General features: G+C 35.7%; 2 protein-coding genes across 2 annotated transcripts; one reads left to right on the top strand and one right to left on the bottom strand.

The window, feature by feature from the left end:
- LOC109830182 (2-oxoglutarate dehydrogenase, mitochondrial-like) lies at positions 8,281-15,713 on the top strand. Its single transcript, XM_020397361.1, has 9 exons — positions 8,281-8,405; positions 8,499-10,069; positions 10,486-10,712; positions 10,790-11,122; positions 13,350-13,596; positions 13,970-14,098; positions 14,180-14,395; positions 14,527-14,650; positions 15,384-15,713. Exons 2-9 carry the CDS (start codon positions 8,525-8,527, stop codon positions 15,536-15,538), a joined length of 2,976 nt encoding a protein of 991 aa, XP_020252950.1. The 5' UTR covers positions 8,281-8,405; positions 8,499-8,524; the 3' UTR covers positions 15,539-15,713.
- LOC109830181 (KH domain-containing protein At1g09660/At1g09670-like) lies at positions 16,146-24,804 on the bottom strand. Its single transcript, XM_020397360.1, has 7 exons — positions 24,450-24,804; positions 24,181-24,266; positions 23,201-23,346; positions 20,390-20,524; positions 20,183-20,299; positions 16,823-16,966; positions 16,146-16,725 (listed from the first exon to the last, which is right to left on the bottom strand). Exons 1-7 carry the CDS (start codon positions 24,548-24,550, stop codon positions 16,579-16,581), a joined length of 876 nt encoding a protein of 291 aa, XP_020252949.1. The 5' UTR covers positions 24,551-24,804; the 3' UTR covers positions 16,146-16,578.

Raw genomic sequence — 26,805 nt, 5'->3', positions numbered from 1 at the left:
AATTACATATAAGCAACATGATTATGAAAACATGATGAAAACTACAAATGACAGAGTTATATTTCGTTTTAAATCTGATTACAAAGCCTAGATATCACAACCCTAGGTTTTAACATGATAATATACAAGAAAACTCAATTAATTATCAAATTAGGGTTTTGCACTTAAGTTAAACTTAATTAACAGGTTAAAAAATGAAAATAAAATTAAACCTAATGATCATGATCATATTTCAAATGTTAACAACAAGGAAAAACACCAAATCTAACATAGGTTACATATCTATTATCAAAAACCAATCTTTTATCACATCAAAATGAAAATTAAGCATATAAACTTGGATTTAAAACACTTTAAAAATCATGAAATTACTAAGGGTGCAGGAGTGGATGAAGATGATCTTGTCTTAGGGTGCTGCTGGACTCCTCAACTACGTGTATGCAAGATCCCCCTTCAACCACGATCTCAAACTCCACATTCCTCTCGACAAACGCCTCAAAACTCTCCCAAAAACTCACAATTAGGGTTAGGGTTTGAGGAGGAATGTAGTTGGTGTTAAACTCAAGTGAAAGAGGGTAAAAAGAGCTTTAAAATGAGTATATATACGCATATATACAACTGGGTTCGAAATAAAACGGATTTGACCCGAAACTTGTAAGAAATCTAGAAACAGCCAGACTAGTCGACTATTACCACCATTAGTCGATTAATGGCCTTATTAGTCGACTACTAAGCTTAGTAGTCGACTACTAAGACTCAAATAAGTCTGTTTGGAAAAACAAGTCTTCGGTATTTTGGCTGTAACTTTCTCGTCCGACCTCAGAATGAGGCGATTTAAGATGAGTTGAAAAACTATTGAAGATACCTACAACTTTTGTCTTTTGATTTTTTCCAGATTCGATCTGTATCTATGTGTAAAATATAAATATTCTTAACTGGTCGATTTTTCCAAATTTAGGCCCGTGCATGTCGTGCATGATTCTCATCCCTACTCACATATATACATTGATTTGATCTCAAATCAAATCCTAGTATACTCAAACATCAAAATATGTTATTTATAACCATATAACATATTTATTATTATTTATCATAATATATTCAAATTCATAAGGTTTTGCACATCTCTAATAAATAATATAATTATTCTTTTGCCTCCTCTTTACCTCAAAATCAATCGTTCTCTAATAATTCATGTCATTGCTTTGTCTCCATTTTCTCCGCCAATAGGATACCACTTCTTACTTTATCTTCCTCTTCAAATAGCATAAATAAAGGACGCGGTGAAAAACATCATGAAGATATTGAAGGAAATCAGCACCAGAGTTGTGATGGTACGAGAAGACGCATGGTAAGGTAATGTTCTTAATTAATTACAATTTTTTAAACAAGAGGCCAAATGCATTTTTTTTCATTGCAAAGAATGTCATGTTACATATCATTAGGTTCTTGTTTTGTTATTTGATTTTGAATCTGTCTTATTTTTTTAAGGAGAAACTAGATCCTATCTCATCATCATAACAAAAGAAGCATAACACACATTGCTGTCCAAACTTGTACTTTCTGTGAACTCGCTACTGCTAATAGAAATTAAGAGTTGACTATCTTGTAGGACAGGGAGGGTAAATTAGAGAGCATCAACAAGATCATTCCATGGTAATGTTTGTTGTTCAAGAGACTAATTATATTCCGAATATGGATAAAACACTCCTTGTTATCAAATCAGTAAATTTAGTTGATGATTCATATTGGATTTTCTCACATGTATGGGTTTAAAAGGAGGCTCTTAAGTTTCCTTCTCAATTTGAGACAATTTCATCAAGCTATAGAATTGACATGTATTTTTCTAATCGTGGATATCTGTGTTGTTTGCTTTGCTTTCCTATAGATAGTATATATCAAGCAGCTCACATTGGCTTGCAAGGAAAAAAGGAATTCTTGGTAGAAGTGCTAATATTGATTATATTTCAATATACGAACCTTGTTAACCTAATTAACTATTGTGTGGATGATGATACAAAAAATCTTAGTCTATAAATACATCCATGCACTAGGATATCTCAAAGACCATCTCCATTGCATATTACAGTATAATCCTTCAACATATCAAATTCATTTGTCTAGACTTCATATGATGTAAATTGCTCTATAACTATATTCATCTCGCAGATCTTGGTTTAGATAAAAGGCAACTTGACTGGAGTACAAGAATGAAAATAGCTGTTAATGTAGCTAAATGATTGGATTAATAGTTTAATGATAAAACAAACCTTCCAGTTATATATCTTGATTTAAAATGCTCCAATATTTTGCTTTGAGAGAGGTTTCATCCAAAACTATCTCATTTTGATTGGCAAAGCTTGGTCCTGTTGGTGATAAGACTCGTGTTTCTACTTGACTGATGGGTTCTTGTGAATATTTGTGCATCTGAATATGCTATGACTGGACTATTGACTCTAAAATCAAATGTATATAGTTTTGGGTTGTTATTCTTGAGATTATCACAGGAAGGAAGTCGATTGAAAATTTAAGATCCGGTGCAGAGCACGACATGACTAAGGAGCTTTTCTTTCTCATTTGTCTTCCATCGTTAGACATTTTAGTAAAGAGAAAGCTAGGGAGTTTTGCTTGGTTTACTTATATGAGATATCCTATTATGAAATTTTACATAGAAGGGTGTCTTGATGTTCCCATGAAGTTAAAGACAGTTTAGAAGGCCATTTCACTCCACTTTTTCTTTCTTATATACTTTTTAATTTAAATTTCAACTATCTTCTTTGAGCTGTGAAATTAATGATGTTGCATAATTGGTTAGACAAGGACCCTGATATTTATGAATGGTCTAACTTGTATTGATTATTGGATGTGTTTTATATAGCTTACAATAAATTTTCAGCCCAGCTTGCATCTTACTTTGATTAATTTTTCCACTCCTATATTTTACTTGTCTGACTATTGTTTTTATTTTCCTTTTTGTAAATTTTAGTTGCGGACCTTTGTGAAATGATTAGGGGTCATAATATTCCATACATTATTTTGGCTAATTCATTCAGTTCTCTGGCTTGTCAATAATTGGAGTATATCATAAGATGCATATTATTTTTGAAATTTTGAGTTGAGATCTAGCATATGTATATTTTAGACAATAAATGAAAATTTTGGTAGACTATGACAATGATCTAATTTTTTTATTATTTTCAGACTGTGGTCAATGTCATAAACATTATTTTAGACAACAGAACTTGGATGAAGAGGATGAGTAGGAAGGAATAGTGACCACTATTTTGATTTTAGTATTTCATTAGCTTAATGTTTATGGGTGCATGAACTGACTCTTGTATGTAACATGGATTCAATGTTCTTGTTCTTTATTGGATTTGGTCTAGAACAATCTTAGCATTTGCATCCTAAGGGATGACCTAAAACAGTTGTTGACTGGGAAGCTTTTCTTAATCCATGAATTTTAATTTCTCGCACCCATGCAAGTAATAATATGGTTTCATAATCATTTCTTTGATCTGAGAATCCGACTGACAAAGGTCAAATGATATCATGATGTGGAATGTGTTGAGAGAAATAATGAGTAGCAAACAATAAACATGTAATTTAATGTCTAAACAAGCAAAAAATATTAACTTCATTTTATCTATTCGCTTATTTTTTTCAGGTTTTTCGAGTTACTGTTTATTTTCTAGAGGATTCAATTGTGAAGTTTATGTAGCTGAGCCTCTTAACCTTCTTAATTTTGATGAGCTGTATGTTTTTTCTTGAGTGCTACTAATGATCTATGTAGGAATACTTCTTTTTACCATGAGTTAAATGATAAAAAATGACCAATGTTTTGTAAGATAAGATCAAGACAACAATGTTTAGAAAGGAGCACAAAGGCTTGAGTAAACATATGTTTTTATATGAAGGTTAAGTTTATTTTTTATTCATATTGATTGCAGAAGCGACATTTAACTAAAGTATACTACTTATAAAATGAAATATATCTAGATATTAAACTATTTGTGCACTATATAATATTTGTCAATGCCGACATCTAACATATATAGTATTATTAATAAATTTAGTAGTCAAAGTTTGTACAATTATATAGGTATATTAAAATATTGTTATGTTAATTAGTTTAATATATTTCATATATTTTATAAAAATATATCAATATAATGTTCATGAAAATGTGTGAGAAAGAAATTTAAAATATAGCACAAGTACGTCCATGTGCAATGCATATGCATTATACTAGTAGAATTAAAAGCATAAATAGAGGTTTCAGGACCAGAGGATTCGAATCAGTTGAACATGAACTATATCTAGAAACTTATGGAGGAACAAAAAATATGAAATATGGTACTATGAAATGGGCAGGTCACTGTCAGGAAGTGAGAATGGAATTCAAATAGAACAAAAGGCTAAAAAGGAGTCCCAAATTAGGCATGGATGCTAATAAGTAATAACAACAAAGGCCTGTTCACAAACTATTAGGTAAGCTGCATGATTTTTTACCATTAAATTCACATAAATGAGACTACAAATGTCTAAGTGTTGATCACTCGTTGATTTCATTTGACTGTTGAAATAGGGCATTGATTAAACATAAACATTAATTATTAAATACAGGTATATAACTTCCACATATTTATTGTGTCCAGAGCCCCATACACAAACAGTGAGAAACAATAACTTTACCTTCTTTAATCTTCTTGCATGGCCAAGATTATAAACATATTAATCAATTCAATTGCAGCACACTCCTCACCAAGATTCTTTGCTTCCTCATCACTACAAAAAAGAATTTTAAAAAACAACAGAGAAGAAGTAAAAAAGAGGAAAGAAAATAAGAAATATTTACCAAAATCCATGCTATCTAAAAGACTTCATTGTCGTTGAAGAATCAGCAAAAATTCGAATACATACGTCTTGATTCTTGCTTCTTCTTCGAATTTGACCCAAAAATTATAAAAATTCACCCAACTCAATATTGACCTCTAACCGGAACTTAAAAAAAGAGGTCTTTTACCACTTTTGTGAAAGTACCCTAGGGGGGTGAATAGGATAATTGCTAATCTAATCCGATATTAATGCTAAATCAAAACTTATTAACTATATCCTAGCAATATGATATACACAAGTGATAAATGCAAGGATGTATAGCTAAACAATGGGCGAAATAACCTATGAGACAATGGCGATAAACAATGAGCACAAGAAAATACGCCAAGGCAATCGCAAACACAAATGAAATGATCACGGAGTTCGGTCAACCCTCGACCTACGTCTTCGCTCCTCACCCTCGAGGAGAATCTCCACTATCTTAACACAGATAACCACACAATCAGTTTTTAACGTTCACCGATAACATTTACAAATCACACGTTGATGATCACACAATATACTCTAAGTGTTGGCCTACCCGTGTCACCTTCCTCAAATGCTTGGATTTACTATCTCTCCCTAGGCTTTACAATCAACGCCACTCCTCTTGGAATTGATCACGGTCTCTCCTAATCACTCCTCTAAGTGTTCTTGTGTATTACAACGTGATCTCACAATTACAAGCTCAAATAAGTATTTTGTTCTCCAACAAAGATGAGAACGAAATTGTAAGCTCACTCTCAAAGATACACTCTCACAACCCAAATATACTAAATGTGAAATACTTAAGCTCAAGTGGTTGTGTGTGTAGACGATGAGTATAATGAAATATAAACTCAAATCAATCTAGCATAAATATATGAGAATCAAAATAATAAATAGCTAGGAATTAAGTTTAGAAAACTTATCTAAGAACAAGAGAGAGAAAGAGGTTTGAAGATGAATGCTCAAAATCGATTTGATCTCATTCTCTTGTAAAAACTCTTTGCATAAACAAACACACTTGATTTTTCTTTCAAAAACCCTTAAACAAACTTGCAAAAGCTTTTCTAAACATCCATAAGTGAAACAAATGAGTTATGAGACATATATATAGCCTCACAAAAAAATTTCAGCCAAAAACTAGCCGTTACAATGCAATTTGACCGTTATCGGTTGACTGATGCTTTGCATCGGTCGACTGATAGACTAAAACTTCAAAAGGCTGAAAAATGCTTCTGCTCGGTAGATTGACACTGTTCAGTCGACTGAGACACTGTTCAAGGTCGATTGATGCTGTTCAGTCGACTGAAAACATACACGACAGATTCTGAAATTTTGCACAATTGATTTTCTAAATTCAATTTAAAATAGCAAAAAGTCTTCAAAAATAGTAAAATTTTGGAAAACATTTATACACATGAAATTGAACATGTTAGAAAAAGAATTTCTCAAATTGCATTTCTCATTTGTGAAAACTCAAGTATTTTGCAGACTATTCAAAAATACAAAATCGTCAAATACTTGATTTTTATGAAACAAGTTTTGAAACACTTTCCAATAAATTTATAGACTTGAGAAAAGATATAAAATCGTGTTGTTAAGTCTATAATCCAAAATGGAAATAAATCAAACTAAACAATAAATTAAAACAAATGTGTATATGTATGAATTTTGAGCTCTAAGTATAAACACACAAAGTATAACAACTAAACTAGAAACTATATAGCCAAGCTAAAAAATCTTCATTTGAGCTCAATCTTGATAGTGAGGATGAAGAACGATATTGTCTTTGACTGGAAATGCAAATAACTTCATTTCTATATCTGCCAACCTCCTTTAGATATTATCGTGAAGGCGCAATCCAACCAACTTAACATCGTTTGTCTAGTATTTGTGTTTGTTTGTTAGGTATTCTAAACAAGCATCTCCTTTAGATACCTAACAAATAAACACAAATACTAGATAAACGATGTTAGGGATTGTTTTTTAATCATCAAAACTAGATTAGACAATAGGCTCATAAACATGTGACCTAACATTTTGGGGATCAAGAATGGCCTTTCCAACTGCCAGTAGATCTCATCTCTCTTGGATGATTTTTGGCGAGTGAAAACCATGGATCCATCTTGACATAGAACTTGATACTCCAACTCTCATTGCCTGCCTCCTCTTCCATTGCCATCATCCCCTTTCATCACTTTTTCTAAGGTTTATCCCTTTCTAAGTAGTCATCAAAGGACATGGGCTTCTTCGTTCATCTCCTCTTCCTCCGTAGGGATCTCAAGCTGTTTGGTAAATAGAGTTAAAATGTAGGAGTTAATTTTTAAGTATGAGAATTGGTAGGAGTTATGAATTTGATTCTTTTTGGTTGTTCAGGTAGAAAATTTTAATAATAGTGTTACTGCCTTATTGGAGCTAGATTGCTTACTTCATTCTTTATGGTTGAAGCAAATCACCCTCCTCCTCCTGATTTATGAGTAAAATCTGGGGCTATGGTAAAATCAAATATGTGATGGCTAATAAATGTAAGTAAATGTTGAGTTTCAATGTAAATAGTCACAATTAAGTAGTTAATGATTTAAAATTGTAACAAATATTTAAAATAGGAACATTATGCATATATTTTTTTCTTCTTCATCTAAATATGAAACAAATGACCATCAATCAACTGAAATTAGTAATTGACCATTATATCTTCAAAAAAGCATGATAAAAAGCCCACCTTACATCTCCTAGCTGTCGATGATATCAACGTTACAATTCCAAGAACATATACCCAAGAAATTAAATCTTTGCTGGCATCCAAATCACCATAAATAATCAAACATTGATGTTAAAAAAATTTAAAAATCTTCCGTGGCCATATAACTAAGCTTTTGAACTTAATTTCCATGTTCCAAGAAACTTGAATCGCATACCTAATTCCTAAAACTGAACTGTCATCTCCTAATTAATACCCTGACCAAAATCACCAAAAAAAATGCCATGATACTCGAGCATTTGCAAACAATAACAATAACAAATTCGAATTTTAAACTTATTTGTTCAAAAAGAACATACCTTGCATACTTGAACCTAGAGAGAGAGAGAGAGAGAGAGAGAGAGAGAGAGAGAGAGCGCATTTTTGTTTGGGTTTATTTTCTTTTAAATGTCGTCAAGAATTGTAGCTCTCTAGCCCGGAGAATGGAACTAGAAAAAAAAAGGAAGAAATTAACAATAATGGGCCGAAAACGGGTCGGATCCGCACCTGAAAATTTTGGGGGTTTTTATACCTTGATCACTAAATCTTTCATATTACGATATATGTCCTTTAAACCTGCAAAATTGCTATAAAGTTGTCAATATTGTCGATTTGAGGGTTATGTAAGTAAAAATAATTCTTTTTTAAAGCATCCTCAGGCAGGATATAGGCACGTGTGACTGATAAACTCACCCCACATTTTCTGTAATATCGTACATATTCTCTCTCCACTCTCTCATCGAACAACGGCGCGGCATGGAGGAGCTCAGCTAGGGTTTCCCCCAATCTTTCGATCCCTCAGGTTCGATCTCTTTTTCTCTTTGTTTTCATTCAATTTCGATCTCTTTTTAACCTCAATCCTTCCGTAATTTTCTCAAAGAACCAACTTCTGCAGGATTAGGATCCCCTTTTTCTCAGAAAATGGCGTGGTTTAGGGCAGTCTCGGGTGTAGCTAGGGTTGCCCTTAGGCGAAACCTAGCTCAATCCCATCACCACATCACGAGGCCTCGAATCGTCCCTCGAAATTTCCATTCAACCGCTTTGAAATCAAAGGCGCGAATCGGCGCCCGATCCCTCGCAGCCGTCCCTTTATCTCGTCTCACTGACAGCTTTCTCGATGGGACGAGCAGCGTTTATCTCGAAGAGCTGCAGAGAGCTTGGGAAGCTGACCCCAATTCGGTCGATGAGTCGTGGGATAATTTCTTTAGGAATTTTGTTGGCCAGGCTTCCACTTCGCCGGGGATATCGGGTCAGACGATTCAGGAGAGCATGAGGTTGCTCCTTTTGGTTAGGGCATATCAAGTTAGCGGGCATACGAAGGCGAAGTTGGATCCTTTAGGTTTGGAAGAGAGGGTGATTCCCGAGGATCTTGATCCGGCGCTTTATGGGTTTACCGAAGCGGATTTGGATAGAGAGTTCTTTCTCGGTGTATGGAGAATGGCGGGGTTCTTGTCGGAGAATCGACCAGTACAGACTTTGAGGGAGATTTTGAGTAGGCTTGAAAGGGCTTATTGTGGAAGCATTGGGTATGAGTATATGCATATTCCGGATAGAGAGCAGTGTAACTGGTTGAGAGATAAGATTGAGACGGTGAAGCCTAGGGCGTATAGTCCGGATCGTCAGCTGGTTATTCTCGATAGGCTTATTTGGAGCACTCAGTTTGAGAATTTCTTGGCGACGAAGTGGACGGCGGCGAAAAGGTTCGGCCTTGAGGGTGCAGAGACGTTGATTCCTGGCATGAAAGAGATGTTTGATCGTGCTGCTGATCTCGGGGTTGAGAGTATTGTGATTGGGATGTCACACAGAGGAAGGCTTAATGTGTTGGGTAATGTTGTTAGGAAGCCATTGAGGCAGATATTTAGTGAATTTAGTGGTGGGACGAAGCCTATTGATGAGGTTGGGCTATATACAGGGACTGGTGATGTAAAATACCATCTGGGTACTTCTTATGATAGGCCTACTAGAGGTGGAAAGCAGATTCACCTCTCGTTAGTTGCGAATCCGAGTCATTTGGAGGCTGTAGATCCAGTTGTAGTTGGAAAAACTCGTGCTAAGCAGTATTATTCTGGGGATACGGAGAGAATGAAGAATTTGGGGATTTTGATACATGGAGATGGAAGTTTTGCAGGGCAAGGTGTGGTTTACGAGACTCTGCATTTAAGTGCCCTTCCCAACTATACCACTGGTGGGACAATTCATATCGTGATTAACAATCAAGTTGCTTTTACAACTGATCCGAGGTCCGGCAGGTCCTCCCAGTACTGTACTGATGTTGCCAAAGCTTTGAGTGCTCCAATTTTTCATGTAAATGGCGATGATATAGAAGCTGTGGTTCATGCTTGTGAGCTTGCTGCAGAGTGGCGACAGACTTTCCATTCTGATGTGGTGGTGGATATAGTTTGTTACCGACGATTTGGTCACAATGAGATTGATGAGCCATCATTCACACAACCCAAGATGTATCAGGTACTTTATTCATTCTCATTCAATTACTATTTTCAGTGGCTTCTTTACCGGATCTTTTTATTGCCATCCATTATGTCATTGTGCTAACTTTCAGAATGTATAGTTGTCTTGGAAATGATTTTGTACATATATGCAACCCATTTCTTCGTGTCCATTTCGCCTGAATAAACTGGTGGAAAAGATTGGTGGTGAGAATAAACTAAATTGAAATCTAACTTTGTTATGATAAATTGGCAATAGGGCATATAACAAAAGAAAGAAAAATTACTGAAAAAATTTACCATACGGCATATGACGTAAGAATGAAAAATCACTGAAAAGTTTTACTTGGTTTAGAATAGCAATAGTGATCTGAAATGAGGCTGATTTTTTTTAGTCATGTGTCTTTAATGAGCTAACTAATACGATGCTTATAGGTCATTCGGAGTCATCCAAGATCACTTGATATCTACCAAGATAAACTTTTAGAGTTAGGCCAGATCTCTAAAGAAGACATTGAGAGGATAAACAATAAAGTAAGCTCTATCTTGAATGAGGAGTTCAATAACAGCAAGGATTATGTTCCAAAGAAGAGGGACTGGCTTTCAGCCTATTGGACCGGATTCAAATCTCCTGAGCAAATCTCGCGAGTTCGGAACACTGGGTATGTTGAATTCCTATAGTAATTTCATTTACGTACACATGTTTTTGCCTTTTGTAAAATTGTCTTCCTTTCTTCAGAGTAAAACCTGAAATACTGAAAAGTGTTGGAAAAGCTCTCACAACGATTCCTGAAAACTTCAAGCCTCATAGAGCTGTTAAGAAGATTTTTGAGCAGCGTGCTCGAATGTTTGAAACCGGAGAAGGGATTGACTGGGCAGTGGGCGAAGCACTTGCTTTTGCAACCCTTATTGTGGAAGGTAACCATGTGAGGTTGAGTGGTCAGGATGTTGAAAGAGGTACATTCAGTCATCGTCACGCGGTCATTCATGATCAGGAAACTGGAAACCAGTACTGTGCTCTAGATCATCTTGTTATGAACCAGAACGAGGAGATGTTTACAGTTAGCAACAGGTAAAGTGATCAACTTTTTTTGCTTCATGGTTGAATTAATGCAGCTAAGTTTTTCTGAATTTTCTTATGCCTATTCAATCTGATGTATATGTGGAAAAAGGATTACTACTCTTTTCAAAACACTGGGAAAATTAGGCTTCAGATTGTTGTCACTATATTTTTGTCGGGTTAACACATATTTCAGTTAAGTTACTCTAGTCGTGTGTGTCAGAACTGGGATGGTATTGTCAAGGTGAGGTTCAACTACTGATGCTTGTAGAGTTAATTTCGTCTCGTGGGTCTTAAGTATAACTATCATTGAATATGTTGCATAGCCACAAATAAAGAAGAGGTGTTTTATATTGTGTACATATTACATATTAATATTCAAATACTTGTTAAAATATTTTTTGGATGCTTATTTTAAATACTATAACTACGCTAGCAATATCAAAGGCGTATAAAAGATTCATCGGAGAGTGAGAATTAAAATTCTAATGCCTTAAGTGACTGGTTCAAAATCTTGTTCAACTTCTAGATGCAGTTTCTTGATGAACAGCAATGATTATTTTGATAACCCTTGATTAACATAACTTATAACAGGTGTATTATCCGAGTTGTTTTTATTTTTTAACCAATGGATTTAAGAGTCCATGCCATACAGCCATAGTTTAAGTAGAGAATATGAGTATATTAAGTCTAGTACACAATTTTATTATCATCGTATGCATATCAGATTCTGGTGTAAAAATTTTGCTTGTTGAGTTGTCATAGTGCAGCTTGCTCATGTATCGTTTACCTATTTTATATCTGCTGAATCTTGTTAAATATAGTAGTTAGGCATATTGTATCCTTTTATTTTAGTCCCACATCGCTTAGGATACTAGAAGCTCTTCTCTTGCTATTGTATATAAAAAACTCAATGCAATAAATAACCGTCTCTTATCTTCCTAACAGCTCAATTCTAGCCACATTATTAACCCTAGAGAAACTTCTTTCTTCGTTCTCTACATTGAGCGGAGCCATGGAGGGGGTTTTGTCTAAAACTAAACGCTTCCCCTCGGCGGCCTCGACATCAGATTTAGTCTTCGGAGTTGCTCGTCGTCGGCCCCCCTAATGTTGTCATTCGTCGTCACGCCACTAGTCGCAATAGTCGACCCTGCTCGACATCAACCCCCTGCTTGACGTTGACCAATCTCCGTCACCAGAGCTGCCTCGTCAAGAGGCGATCTCATAGTCGATCAACGTTGTTGCCTCGTTGAGATCTGATCATGCTGATCGTGCCCTCATCTGATCTCACTGCCTTGAGATCTTGTTTGCCATTGTTCTTACCTCTAGTTCCGCTGTTGCCATCTGCCATTGGTGTGTCATCGTTCGCCGACTCCACTGCTTCAAAATTCACTCACTCCACCTATTTGACAAAATTTCCCAACCACATTTCCTGTCTAGACCTTGTCGATCCCTGACTAGATCTTGTCTAATCAATGCTGCTTCCGCAATGAGCCCTGATCGAGATTTGATCTCAACAACCACAAGTCCGATCAGAACCCTCGCCATTTGTGCTGCCTCTGAGCCGGCGACCAGTTCTTGTCGAGATCCAATCTTGACAACTTTCCGTTAGCTAGTCCTCTTGTGATCCACTACTCAAGATCTCTCCTCTAACGACCACCGTGTGTGATCGTCGATCACCACTGCAACAACATGATATCGCTGCCTGCAATTCCAGCGACTTATGTGCTCCAATTCAACCACCTCGCCGAGCCACATCAACAACCATCTATGCAAGTTTGACTCATATTATCCAAACTATTGGTTTTTTACCGACCGCGAGTTTGATCGAGGGTGTTAAATATAATAATTAGGCATATTGCATCCTTTTATTTTAGCCCCACATCGCTTAGGATACTAGAAGCTCTTCGCTTGCTATTTGTATATAAATAACTCAGTGCAATAAATAACATAGTCTCTTTTCTTCCCCAAAGCTCAATTCTTATCTAATCAAGGGATTAATATATTTTTACTTTTGAGAATTGCTAGTGCATCTGGTAGCAGTTTTATTGAGAATACCAGTGCCTTGTTGAACGCTAACTGTGAGAAACTGGTTCTGGTACTCAGAATGGAACATACGTTATGTCATGGATAAGCATAATTTATAACCAAACTGCCAACTCGCTTTCTCAATTTGTTGTATACAATGGTATGTGCTATCATGCGTGGACACAACTATTAACCGAACTTATCTTTGCAGCTCACTTTCTGAGTTTGCTGTCCTTGGGTTTGAATTGGGCTACTCAATGGAGAATCCCAATTCTTTGGTACTTTGGGAAGCTCAATTTGGTGATTTCTCAAATGGAGCTCAAGTAATATTTGATCAGTTCTTGAGCAGCGGAGAATCGAAGTGGCTCCGCCAAACTGGGCTTGTTGTATTGCTTCCTCATGGTTATGATGGCCAAGGCCCAGAGCATTCAAGTGCACGATTAGAACGTTTTCTCCAGGTATTTTGTGTAGATTTTTGTACATATGCCTTTGACTTTGTCTTCTGAAGGTCATATGTTCTAACTGTAGCGTTTTAGGTTTTCTTAAGAATATATCATAAATTTAATTTCTGTTTGATGTCTTAAGTTCTAAACATATTTCTTCTCTGTTATGTGGTTTTCTACCCTTTTATGATTAGATCCCCACCAAATATTATATTCCTCCATTTCTTTATTCCTCGGTCTGTGGGGGATATGTTTGTCTTTGGTGTCATATAACGTAGATGGATGTTGCTCTTTTTTTTTACTTAAGTTTCCTTCGTGTTTTATTACGATTTCGTTCCTAATTTTATCACCTAGCATTTTATCACTGAATGTTTCTACTTCTATGCAGATGAGTGATGATAACCCTTATGTTATTCCTGAAATGGAACCAACTCTTAGAAAACAGATCCAGGAGTGTAATTGGCAAGTTGTGAATGTCACAACACCTGCAAATTATTTCCATGTTCTCCGGCGTCAGGTTAGGGTTTATAAAAACCAGCTCTATAGTTCCTTGATGGGGAAGTTACTTTCTTTTGCTGATTATTTGTTGTTTTTTCAGATACACAGGGATTTCAGAAAACCGCTAATAATAATGGCTCCCAAGAACCTGCTTCGTCACAAGGAATGCAAGTCACATCTATCAGAATTTGATGATCTTGTGGGCCATCCAGGATTTGATAAACAAGGAACACGATTTAAACGTCTTATTAAGGATCAGAATGATCACAAAGAGGTCGAGGAGAGCATTAGCCGGTTGGTTCTGTGCTCTGGAAAGGTACACAGCTTCTATCATGCTTTGAGTACTAGTTGTAATATCTCATGTCATTGTCACCTTTAATGAGACAAGGATACAGTTTCTTCCTTTTCATTATGTAAGTAAAATTTTCCCTCCTTTGTACCTTACAGGTGTATTATGAGCTAGATGAAGAGCGGAGGAACTCGGGTCGCAAGGATGTTGCAATATGCAGAGTTGAACAACTCTGCCCATTCCCCTATGATCTTGTCCAGAGAGAGTTGAAGCGATATCCAAGTATGAAGGATTCAACAATTAGCTACTTCACACACGCATGCGCACACAGAAAGTTTGCTGCACCTGCACATTTCAAACTCACATAGGCACAAACAGATATACTCTTTTGCTGCAATATCACTGTTTTAATATTCAACTATGCTTACCTAATTCCTTCATTAGTGAGATAGAACATCAAGTTTAAACCTTTTTACCTTGTAACCATGCATAATTTATTCAACGTCTAGAACTTGACATTATTGATGGGGGGAAATGCTGCTTCGTTGTCCAGGGAAAAAAAACTATTTCTAATAATTTTAGTTGATGCATTCGAAATGGTTATGCAACATTGGTTATGCACATGAATAGTTTCCATGTCTAACTGCACTTTGCCTGATCTCAGCATCACTTAGTTTAAACTGGCCAACCCAATCTCTGTTGTTACAGTTAAATATAAAACTATAACCCTCCAATCCTCACAACTTACAAAGTTTTGGTATAGTGGCAGGGACTTTAAGAGTTGCATATCATTGTGGACTAATTAGTTTGTAATTTGTTTAGTGCCTAGTTCATTTCCATTAGAATCTAGCATATTCCATCTTTAACAGCTTGCTTTCTCTTGGTATCCTCTGCTATAAACTTTATCTTCCAATTGTCTTTTGAAATTAAACTTTAAGTAGCTGTATTTTTGTGTAACTTTGAACTGAACCTTTTGTGATTGTTTTTTTCTTCCCCTATCTCTCTCTCTCTCCAGACGCAGAGATCGTTTGGTGCCAGGAAGAACCAATGAACATGGGTGCATACAGTTACATTAACCCCCGCTTGTCAACAGCCATGAGGTCAGTGAGTAGAGGCATCAGCTGCCACAGCCACCGGTTTCTATTCTGTGCATGTTCAGGAGCAAACTGAGCTTGTTAAGAAAGCACTTCAACCTGAGCCCATCAATTATCCTTACTGAGCTTTAGATGAGTTTCTTTCTGCAGAATAAGGGCAGGAGAGTTGTTACCTGTCTTTATGAGTTTTGGTTAGATGTACCCTCATGGTACCTTGAATTTTGACAAAATAAGTTTTTGTTTTGGTATGACATGCAATTTTGGTACTGTGTATGTTCATACTTCATACCTTCCCCAGTATCAATGCAAGCTACATTGATGTGATGTGGTGTTGAATATTACTGAATACAAAATGATGATAATGTTTTTCTTCTAATGGTGGAGTTCCCCAATTATGGTGCTAAAATTTGTATACAATAATCATGATTGCAAACTATTCCTTTGTTTGAGATGATCATGATCGCAAACTGTTCCTTTGTTTGGAGGCAATCAGATCAACAGAGAGAATCCAATCAGGGTTTAAAAAAATTGCACTTTTGTTTTCACTTTCCATTGTATTGTTACAAGAGTATTTGCAAGATAACTACAAGGATTTCATAGAGAAATGAGCAAAAACTAGACAGAAAAACATTGGTACACAGTCATGAGGCCGAAAAAGAGCCAACCAAACAAAGATGAGGAGATTTAGCTGAACGCCTATGGGAATCATAAGATAAAAGCTGATAGCATACATGAACAAGTTCATTGTATCAATATACAAAACTTAAAGACCATCATCTAGCATCTTACCAACTCCAATCCTACCAAATTTGCAAACAGTAATTAGGTTCTATTAATTCAATTGATTAGAATAGAAGTACAGACAAATTGAATACCTACTTAAGAATTACCACACAAATGTACGCAGATCAAAGGTATAACCTACAAATAATTCAAGCCCCAGCGATAAGCAATTTCTGATCTCTGTTCTGCCCTACAAAGAGCTCCTTTCGTCCCTTAATCGAAAACTTTTCATCCACCTCTCTGTAGACTCCATAACTATGAGCATTATGCACATTCATAAAGCAGAGGTACTTGATGAAGGAAGTTAAAGTCGAACCATAATCATGGTATCTTTTATAGACCAGTTTTCGCTCGTTTCATCCCTGTACTATTGAATGGAGACACATTGGGGCTCATATGAGGGCTCTCTTCTCTCAAAGTACCATTCAGCATTGCTAATTCCCTCAACTGTTGTTTCTTGTAAAAGTCTGCCGATTCATCCTGAAAAAGAAAAAGAAAAAAAAAAGCCAAAGCATTTGAATAATTACTGAACATAGAAAGCAATAGCAAGAAAGGAGATAGGCTCTACTCTATATACCACAGGCTGTAGAAGTTCTTCAACGATTGCCACAGCTCGATTCAGTTGGACATCAATCACGTCTGCTGGTAACTCGGCCTCAACAAGAACATGTAATTGCTCGTTAAGGTGTTCGTATCCAGGTTTATCTCTTAGCATTTCTTCCTATAGGAAACCCAAAACTTAGAAATGTTAAGAAATTATTTGAGATTTTGTTCTATGAACAACATTCTAATGATTTGAGATTTAAAGGATTTCGTAAAATTACTTGTGTTCATGTAAGCAACAAAAATGATAACATTATTACATTAGGAAAAAGACATCCTATGCAAGGGTCCTTATAGAAAATCATATAGGAGGTAGGATGATTTGACACATGTCCCCAGCACAAATCTTAAAGCCCATGGTCAATAACAAAGATACCTGTCAGTCGGTGGCCCTTTAGAATTTTCTTTTTCCAATTTATGTATCGGGAATAGAGTCATTTTTCGTGTCAAATAAAAATGACAGTATGATACAGCCATTGACTTGAATTAGGTGGTGTCTTTAAATAGAAATCATGAACAATAAAATTTATCATCATCATGGTCATCATCTGGCCTTTTCCCCAATAAAGTGGTGTTGGTTAGGGAACAAACAATTTTCTGAGAGACATAACCAAAATCTATATTAAGCGTTCAAACCTGATTTCCATCCTCTCTACCATGATAAATTCCTCTCAATACCATGTTATACATAGTTTCAAAAAGAGTTTCAAAGAGAAAATTGGCTGAAAATTTTAGCATCACCATAGGCTCTAAAGAAAAACAACCAAATATTGACGTTAAAGAAAATCTGTGATTTAACTTTAATTTGCACAACAAGCGACAACCAATGATTCAAGATATAACTCGAGGAATTTTGTTCTTACAAAATCTTTTCCATTGATAGGGAGTGGAATAGACACATAAAAAACAGCAAATCCAGTACCTTTGTGAGAGAGAAAATTTGGGACTTGTTGCAAGAAGAAAAAAAAGGTGGTTTATTTATTCACATTCTGATGAATCTGCTTGCTACATGCTCTCATTATTTCAATAATGATTTCATGAATAAACTTCTTTTTCGTGCTTAAATTGTACAAACAGTTGGCACCAATGGAGATATGATTCACCTTTCTAAAGTAAAAAAGGAGGCAAAAGTATTTAAAATATAAATGATTTACATCAGCGCAATGAAAGATAGAATATGAGAATGTAAATCATTGCAAAACAATGAGATAAATAAAGGTTAAAAGTTAAGATTAATGAATAAGAAAAACCAAAGGAAGATCATTCTCACAGCTTATCATCAATCATCTTTCATGTTGTGATCATGTGACACTGTTTTTTTTTTGGGTGGGTTGGGGGATATTGACTAAACTTTTGTATCTTCATCCATAGATCTTTCATTCATACTCAGTCAATTGGAAGATTTGATACAATTCAAATAAAAATTATGCTTCACGACTCCATAATTCCATTTTTTATTCAATTTTAAATTGACCCTTGGATACAAATCGTGAAAATGTATATTCTTCCTCAAATATACTATTGAGGGAAAAAGGATTAAACCTTTTTAAGAAATAATTTTTTTTCATCGTAATATGAAAAAACCGAAAGACCCCTTAACTATTTAAGTTATTAATTGAACGAATCACACTTTTACCACTAAACTATACCCGCTACATATCTCCATTATTATATATGAATGGATCTTTTGTCGGACAAAAGAATGAGATAAAATTAAGATAGCATCTTTCATTTTCAACTTCCCTTCCGATTATAGATTTTTTGTCTGGTCAGAAGAGTCCTCCTAAACGTGTTCAGGAGTGACAAGTGCTACAAAAGGTATAAATGAGGGGTTACCTGCAATTCAGCCTATAATTAAAGCAAGATGATTGGAGAGAGGTGCTTCCAGACTATCATGTGATTGCAGTACCCATGAAACCAAAGGAATATCTTACAGGAAAGTTACAGGTGTGTTATGTGATCAGCTATCAATATTTATAATTTTGTCCAAATAAGAAACAGCATATGGAGGCATGAGTTGTTTAAAAATGAATATTCTGAATGGATAACTAACAAAATGCTAAAAGATAGTAAAGACCAAAGTTACCTCCATACCTCATCTGGACTCCCATATTTGTGTCTGACGCATGTCCGATACTGACACTCCTTGAATATGAATACGTTTATTGAGATGTATACTCAATTATATAACACAGTTTAGTTTAAACACATCATACACTTATTGGACCTATATTTTAAACTTCATGTACACTTGCAACTCGCCAGACATTGGTCAGGTTCGTTTCATCCTATACCCAGCTCAGATGTATGATTTAAAGGGCAGTTTAGGTATTTGGTTGAAAAATGAGCCGTGTCCCTATATCCAACCTTTTACAAAATTTCGTGTCCGGTGTCTGTATCCATGTCCACTAGGGATGCTAAACAGTTAGGATATATTCGAACCGACAGCAACCGTACCCGATAATGATGTGGATACGGTAGCTAAAATCTGAAACCGACCAGATATGGTTTTGGTTTCGGATATGATTTTCCCTTTTTTACTCGGATACGGTTCCGGATACAATAATAGGGTTCAAGTAGTGGATACGGTTTGGATATCCGGATGTTCATTTTAAGAAAAAACATGAATAACAACATAATGCACTTGCTAAGATTCAAACCTTGGCCACTTAGTTATAAGGCAATTAACCTAACCGTTAGGCTACAAACGAACCTACTATATATCTGATTTGCATATTACTTAACACAGTTTGCTTTTTCTCACTACCCTCCACAGTGTTACTAAAATCCCAGTGCTATAAGCTAAATGAGAGTGTTATAGTATAGGCACTTATTCAAGGTTTAGATTAGATAAGTGATTTCACCTGCATGTACTATTTTATTATATATGATTATACATTTTTTGTCATGTCCTATATATATGTCTGAGTCATATACATTTCCTAAATATCCGATTTGTACCCATGATCATAACCGTATCAGATTCTCTAGTATCCGAACCACCGAACCATATCCGTTTCCGTTTAGCGTGGATATGGTCTTGACTTTTTCTAACCGACGCATACACGTAACCGTATCCGTATTCATATCCGTTTTTAGAAAGCGGATATGGATATGGTAAGTGTCATATCCGAAACATATCCAGACCGAATGCACGTCTAGTGTCCACACCCGTGCAACCTAGGTTAAGACCAGTTAATATTCATTGATTGACATTTACTACATTGTAGCCATTGAACGAGAATGAACTAGAACGTAGTAAAATTTTGAGGTAAAATGCCAAATTATCCCGAAACAAATTATAACAAAAAGAAGCATTATGAAGTGTTAATACCTTAGCAGAGTCCTTGACAGAACCTCGGCCTCGGATATAAACTCTGCAATGAGTTGTAACTTCGACTCTTTTCAAGGAGTTCCCTCTTGGCCCCAAAAGACGACCGACAAAGTTATACTGATTAACATTGACAAATTAGTAATTGCAAATGAAACATTTGTCCAAAACAACTTTAGTTAGTCTGTATACTAGAATAAGTTTGCATACATTGGGGAACTTGTCCACAGGAACATCTAGTCTCACAACTTTCTTAACAAAAGGACTCATAGCAACTCCAGGAGTCCCATTCCAACCAACAGCAAGTGCTGGAGAGCTCCCCATTCTTTGTAAATAACCATGTTCCTGCATATGGAATTGGCATGAGTAACATTGTGTAGTAAGTGATGGATGGATCTATTCATATCAGGAAGAACAGGAAATTAGAAAAAGAAAACAGCAAAAACAGTTCAGTAGGGTAGCATAAGAAAAGAATGCAATTGTAGAAAATTAGAGGTTGATTCTATCGCAGGATAATATAAGAATCAAACAAGATTGTTTGGCTATGTGCATCAAAGAGCACTAAATTCACCACTTACAAGAAGTGATGAGATTATAATTAATGGAGCAAGAAGGCCTAATGCTAGGCCTAAGAGAATTTGGTTGGAAACAGTTGAGAATGTTAGAAATAATCAACATAATAAAAGAACCTTAAATAAGTGATGGGAATTTTAATTCTAACAATACACAAATTAAAAATAATAACGATCTCATGTAAATCATTAATGTTAGACACACACACATATGAGAAAAATAGAAAAACTTGGTACCACGTTTCTCTATTGAACTTGGTAGTGATGTGGACTGATCTGGTCCACACATCTAGATAGAGAGGGGTTGATGTAAGTTTGAAAAAAAAACACTTTTAAAAAAAAAATCTCCTCGCACCACCTCCATTTACGCTGCTGGCAATCTCTCCCCCCCCCTCGTTCACTTACGCTCCTCCCTTGCCAAACCCACCGTTGCAACCTCGCCTTCGCTGTCGGCGACCATGCTCCCTTCCAACGCCGCTACCGCCGCTCCCTCCTACCAGCTACTCGCTTCCGTTCAGCCGGTCGCACGCACCCCTTCCTTCTAACCCTGCACCGCCATGCCCTCACTTCCACGACCACTACCTTGCCGCCACCGCGACCCCCGCGCACCGCCGCCTCTCCCTTCCATATCCCGCCACCGCCGCCCCCCCTTCCAATCCCGCTGGCCGCCTCTCCTTTCTAACCCCGCCGCAGCCGCCTGATCTCTTCCACCCCGCCGTCCCGCTTCTTGCCTTCAAACCTGCAACCTCTCCCTTCCAAACAACAGGGTCCGGCGGTGGCGGCGAGTTTGGAAGGGTAGGAGCGGCGTGAATGACGGGGGAGAGAGAGGGAGGGAGAGAGAGAGAGGAGAGAGAGATTGAACAGTAAATGAGGGAGAGAGGGGGAGAGAGAATTTTTTTTAAAAAGTGGGTTTTTTTTTTGCAAACTTACATCAACCCTCTTTCTATCTAAGATGTGTGGACTAGAGTCAGTCCACATCACTAACCAAGTTCAATGGAAAAACTTGGTACCAAGTTTCTCCATTTTTCTCTTATATATATAATATATATATATATATATATATATATATATATATATATATATATATACACACACACACACACACATGTATGTATGTATATACACCTATACACATACACGGTATGAGGTTATTTACATTGAAGATCAAAAGAATTCTCTAAAACATTTACCTGCTGAGAACCAAGCCTATATGCTACATATATACAATGTGTGGATTGTGTGTGTGTGTGTGTGGTGTGTGTGTATATATATATATATATATATATATATATTATATATATATATATAATATATATACAATCTGTTGGCGTCGCAGAACCTGGACCCGTGCTTGTGACGATACCCTTATATATGTGTGTGTATGTAATATGTTGTGTCCCGAACCTGGACCCGTGGTCGTGACGATACCCTTACCGGTTTCCATGCATCAAAATATATTTTATCACTATCACGACATATGCTTCGATCTATTAGATTTCGTCAGTTTGTTTTTTGGGTTCTTTTGCATAATGAAATTGTTGGATACTACTACTCCAATCCTTACGACACCAACATATAGATGATATTGATTAAGACTTTTAGGTACTTTTAACTGTTTATATTCGGAATGTATGCAATTTTCACGACAGCATCTTGTTTGACATTTAGTAAATTCTATACATATGTCGAAAAAGATCTAACAATATAATAACATAACATCTTTATTATATTATCAAGAGGCCCGTCCTTAAACATATCTTATTCATGTTTCTCATTGCATGATTTTCCTAATATTTTTTTATCAGTCTTTATGGAGAAAATATTTGTGGTGAGCAATGTCTAAATTGCGCATCTTCAGGTAGAAGCTAGCCACTACATCTCATAATGCACCAACACTATTGAATGGATATGTACAGAAAAGTAGCAGGTACAAATTAGCTCCATTTAAATTTAGGCACGTCGATCATTTCAAGGAAATCCTAACTATGAAGCCATAGTACTATTCATATTTCACTACCATATAGGAATACTTTGCATCATTGCCAAAATGTTCACACAGAAATTTCCTCAAGGTTGAGAAACTAAATCCTTCATGACTTTTACAGCTAATGTTCAATTCAATGTAATTTGACAAATCCTAAGGTATAATAAAATAGTATATGCCACTAACCCAGCTCCTACATAAAAGTAAAAAATAAATCAGATCACTGGCGATCACTGAAATGGTGTTTAATCTTAAGCAAATCTAGTCAAACAATAACAAGCAATAAAAATGACTCATTTCAAATTATCGAACAGTATATAACTCTAAATTCTTCTTTGATGAAGTTGGAATATAGATGCCATATAGTTAGCAAATGACTCGGAAAAAAGCAAAGTATCAAATCTCGTACATTATAAGAACTTGATCAATATTTTGAAACAACCATCGGTGAGAATAGTATACTACCTCCACCTGCATCCCTGACCATCCCTCTACATCCATAGATGTACCGCTCAAGGTACGACCAGCTAACCTTAACGGACTTCCATGCTCAATTCTCTCAGGACTAACAAAATTTTGGTTCGGTGCCAACCCCGATGCCCGTACAATTTCTGCATATAAATCAACATGACAGAATATCCATTAGAAAAAAATTGCTGAAATATTTTATCAGAAGCATGCTAAGACTTATCTTTCCACAGTTGAAGCTAGTTTCCAGGGCAACCGAACAATCAATGCTGTGGATAAAAAATTTTAGTTCTAGGTTCAACTTTACTAAGAGAATGAAAATTTTATAATGGATGGAGTAGCACAAACAAGAATGTTACAATGAATGAGTGGATATACAGTAAAGCATGGGAAATGAGGGAATACATAGGAGATAGAGGTTGCTCCTGTTGAGGATAAAATGAGAGAGGATCGTTAAGGATGGTTCAGTCATGTGCAACAGAGGCCATCAAATGCACCAATTAGGAGAAGTTAAAAAATTATAATTGAAGGCGAAAGGAGGATTAAAGGTACGCCCAAGAGAACTTGGTTATAGGTTATTAAGGAGACGATAATGGATCAACACATTGGACGAAATAGCCCTCAAAAATTGAGGTAAAGGCTTTGTTGTCTGTGCTGTTTTGTTCAACTTTAACAAGAAAGTTCATTCCTATAGGGTTCTTCTTTATCTTTTAGGTTGGTTAATCCCAAGCAAAATAAGAACATTAAGACTTGCTCTTAATTTTGTTTGGTTTGTTACTTATTCTGTCAGGATAGAATTGATAATGATACAAGTCCATCAACACATTGAAGTACCCAAATTACAAAGAATAATCATACACAGCCATTCCAATGAAAATTGCTACAGTGCTAGAACTATCAAATCTGATTTCCTTAATCAACAAACTATAATCAATTCAAAGATAGCCAAAAAGTATTCCCCCAAAAACACCTCATACCTTGATTAAGAAGCCTACTACAACATGGAAGAACTTGAATAAAAGGCGCAAGCTTTTGCCTCTCAGCCAATAATTCAGCCACATATCTGCACACAAATACCCCCAAAAAGGGAGTACCAAATTAACACTCAAAGCTATCTGAAATTTATTCAACTACCAAAAACCCAATACTGAATATAGTGACTTGAAATCTAAAACCCATATCAGAATTACACAAAACTATAAGCCCAGATTAAAAAGAATAAACTTTGATCAAGAAATTTGTATACCTTTCTCTATCAGAGGAGGGTCTGATAGAATGATGAGGAGATGAGTGGACGCCAGAGGGTGAGTACTGGAAATACGCAGCAGGTGGCATCCTCTCATCCATTTTTGCTCCCTCAAAATCCTCTTGAAAATAGAATGAAAATAGAAAAAATAATATCGAAGGGGCTAAATTTATGTACACAGAGAAAAAAGGAAGAAATGGGCTGTGTTGGGTTGTCAATCTCTTTTATTTACTTTCCTTTGACAAGAGTTTTGGATTCTCCAATCTTTCTAATAAATAATTATTATTTTTTATTATTTTCATGAATCATGAGGATTGAGGAACAGAAGAAGACAAGGGTTTTTGAGAGAGGAGGAGAATTTTCTTGTTTTTACAGTGAACAGCCTGGATATTTTTTTAATTAGGCTCAATCAACAGCTGTGAGTGAGGCAATCAATTGATTGTTAGGTGTTATATCAATATTTATGTTAATAATGTAGTCATAGTGTTTCCAATTTAAAAGATGGAATAAAAAAGCTTTAAAGAGTTTATCCCCTTACCCTTTGCATATTTTTACTGTTGAGAGGTTTGATTTGAAACTGTAATTTTGGCACTTGATACTTATCCTTGTTAATAAATTATTTTGGTAATGTTTGACCTTGAGGGGACTAGATTGCATATCATGTGATGGGTGTGGACGCAAAGTATTTGGAATTTCAGATGCATGGATGAATAATTATGATTTCAGATGCATAGATGAATAATTAATGTCTTTATCATATACAGCCACTAGCAGAGTTCAATTTCTATTATAACCGAGCAGTAGGTTCTAGCACACATAGTAGCAAGCAAAATTGGAATTTGCTGCCCAACAGAACCAACCTCTCGCACGCGGTCAGGTCTGATAGAATTGATAATCAACCGACCATAGATTCCTTTCATGATGCAAAATGAATACACATTTTCGTGTACATGAATATGGAAATGAAAGAATATGAATATAGATAAAAACCATACTTCCATAAAAAGTGGGATGTGTAAAACTTTTCTTGGACAACTTTACCCTTAAAGCTTTTTTGTATTTCTTCTAATAATTCTAATTAAATTTAATTAATTGAATAAAGGTTCAAAAATATTAGCCCAAATTCTTTATTTTGCATACTTCAATGACTTATAGCCTCCTCCCCCCTCTCATATAAAAATATGGCATAACGTTTTCTGAGTAACATAATTCCTAATTCTGCTTCTCTCTTTATGCAATCTGAGAAAATTTCAGAAGTTAGAGATTAATATAAACTGAAACCTTCTCTCTTTTTCTCGCAACCTAATAAAATATCATCTTTGCAATTTTCCTCTCCCTTTACTCTCTCACATTCTAACCTTTCTAATCCCCAAAACCTCTCAAATGTCTTCTTGCCTGCAAATGAGGTATAAGTCCCTATATCCATTATATACTTTTTATTAACTTTATTTTTGTGTGTTTTTAACTACTCACTTGAGATCTCAATTTGTATATGTTGGATTTAAATCTAATTAAATCTATTTGTGGGCACATATGATTAATCAATGTGTATTACTATCTTTAAGGATAACCCACTTAAAGTGATCAATCAATTTGGGTTAATAGGTATTTAAATAAATAGAAGATCATCAAAACCCTAATCAAGTTTTCTTCAATGGATTCAGGTATATGCTTCTGCACCTTTTGATTCTTGTTAATCTCTTTGAATTCAATCATGGCTTTATGGTTTTAGATCTCAAGTTTTTATTAGATCTAACAAGTGGTATTAGAGCCACCATTGATTTGTTCTAAGAGATTAAGATTAAAATTAGGGTTCTTTGATCTTAATTTGTGTTTGATTCGGATCGGTTCACGGATGAACAGCAAAGTTTCTTATTTTCGGATGAACAGTAACCGTTTTATTTTCGGTGAACAGTAATTTTTTATTTTTCGGGTGAACAGTGAAAATATATTTTTGGATGAACAGTAAAGATTTTTATTTTCGGATGAATAGTAAAATTCTCATGTTGTTTGGTTTTTCTTTCGATTTTTGGATCTGTAGCATTTATGAACTCTAAAGTTCATTCCTTTTGTGTTTGATTCAATTTTTGAGGTTTGGATCTAAATGATTTGAGTTCAAAAAAAAAACGACAGAAAAATAATTATCTTTTTTGGGATTTTTTGATTTGTCGTCAATCTCCAAAAAAACTCCTCGTCGGAGTTGATTCAGCAGCGGCGGTTTCAGATTAAACCCTCAAGGGGTTCGTGCGCGTGAAAACGTGTGGAAATTAAGGAGGTGGTTACCTCAATTTAAGGAGGTGGTTACCTCAAATTAAGGAGGTGGTTACCTCAATTTTTGGCAAGGCTTGAAAGCTTC

This window comes from Asparagus officinalis, chromosome 2, assembly GCF_001876935.1.
Source record: "Asparagus officinalis chromosome 2, Aspof.V1, whole genome shotgun sequence".
In the NCBI taxonomy this organism is placed as follows: Eukaryota; Viridiplantae; Streptophyta; class Magnoliopsida; order Asparagales; family Asparagaceae; genus Asparagus; species Asparagus officinalis.
The sequence above is the reverse complement of the archived record's forward strand: the minus strand, read 5'-3'. Positions and strand labels throughout refer to the sequence as shown.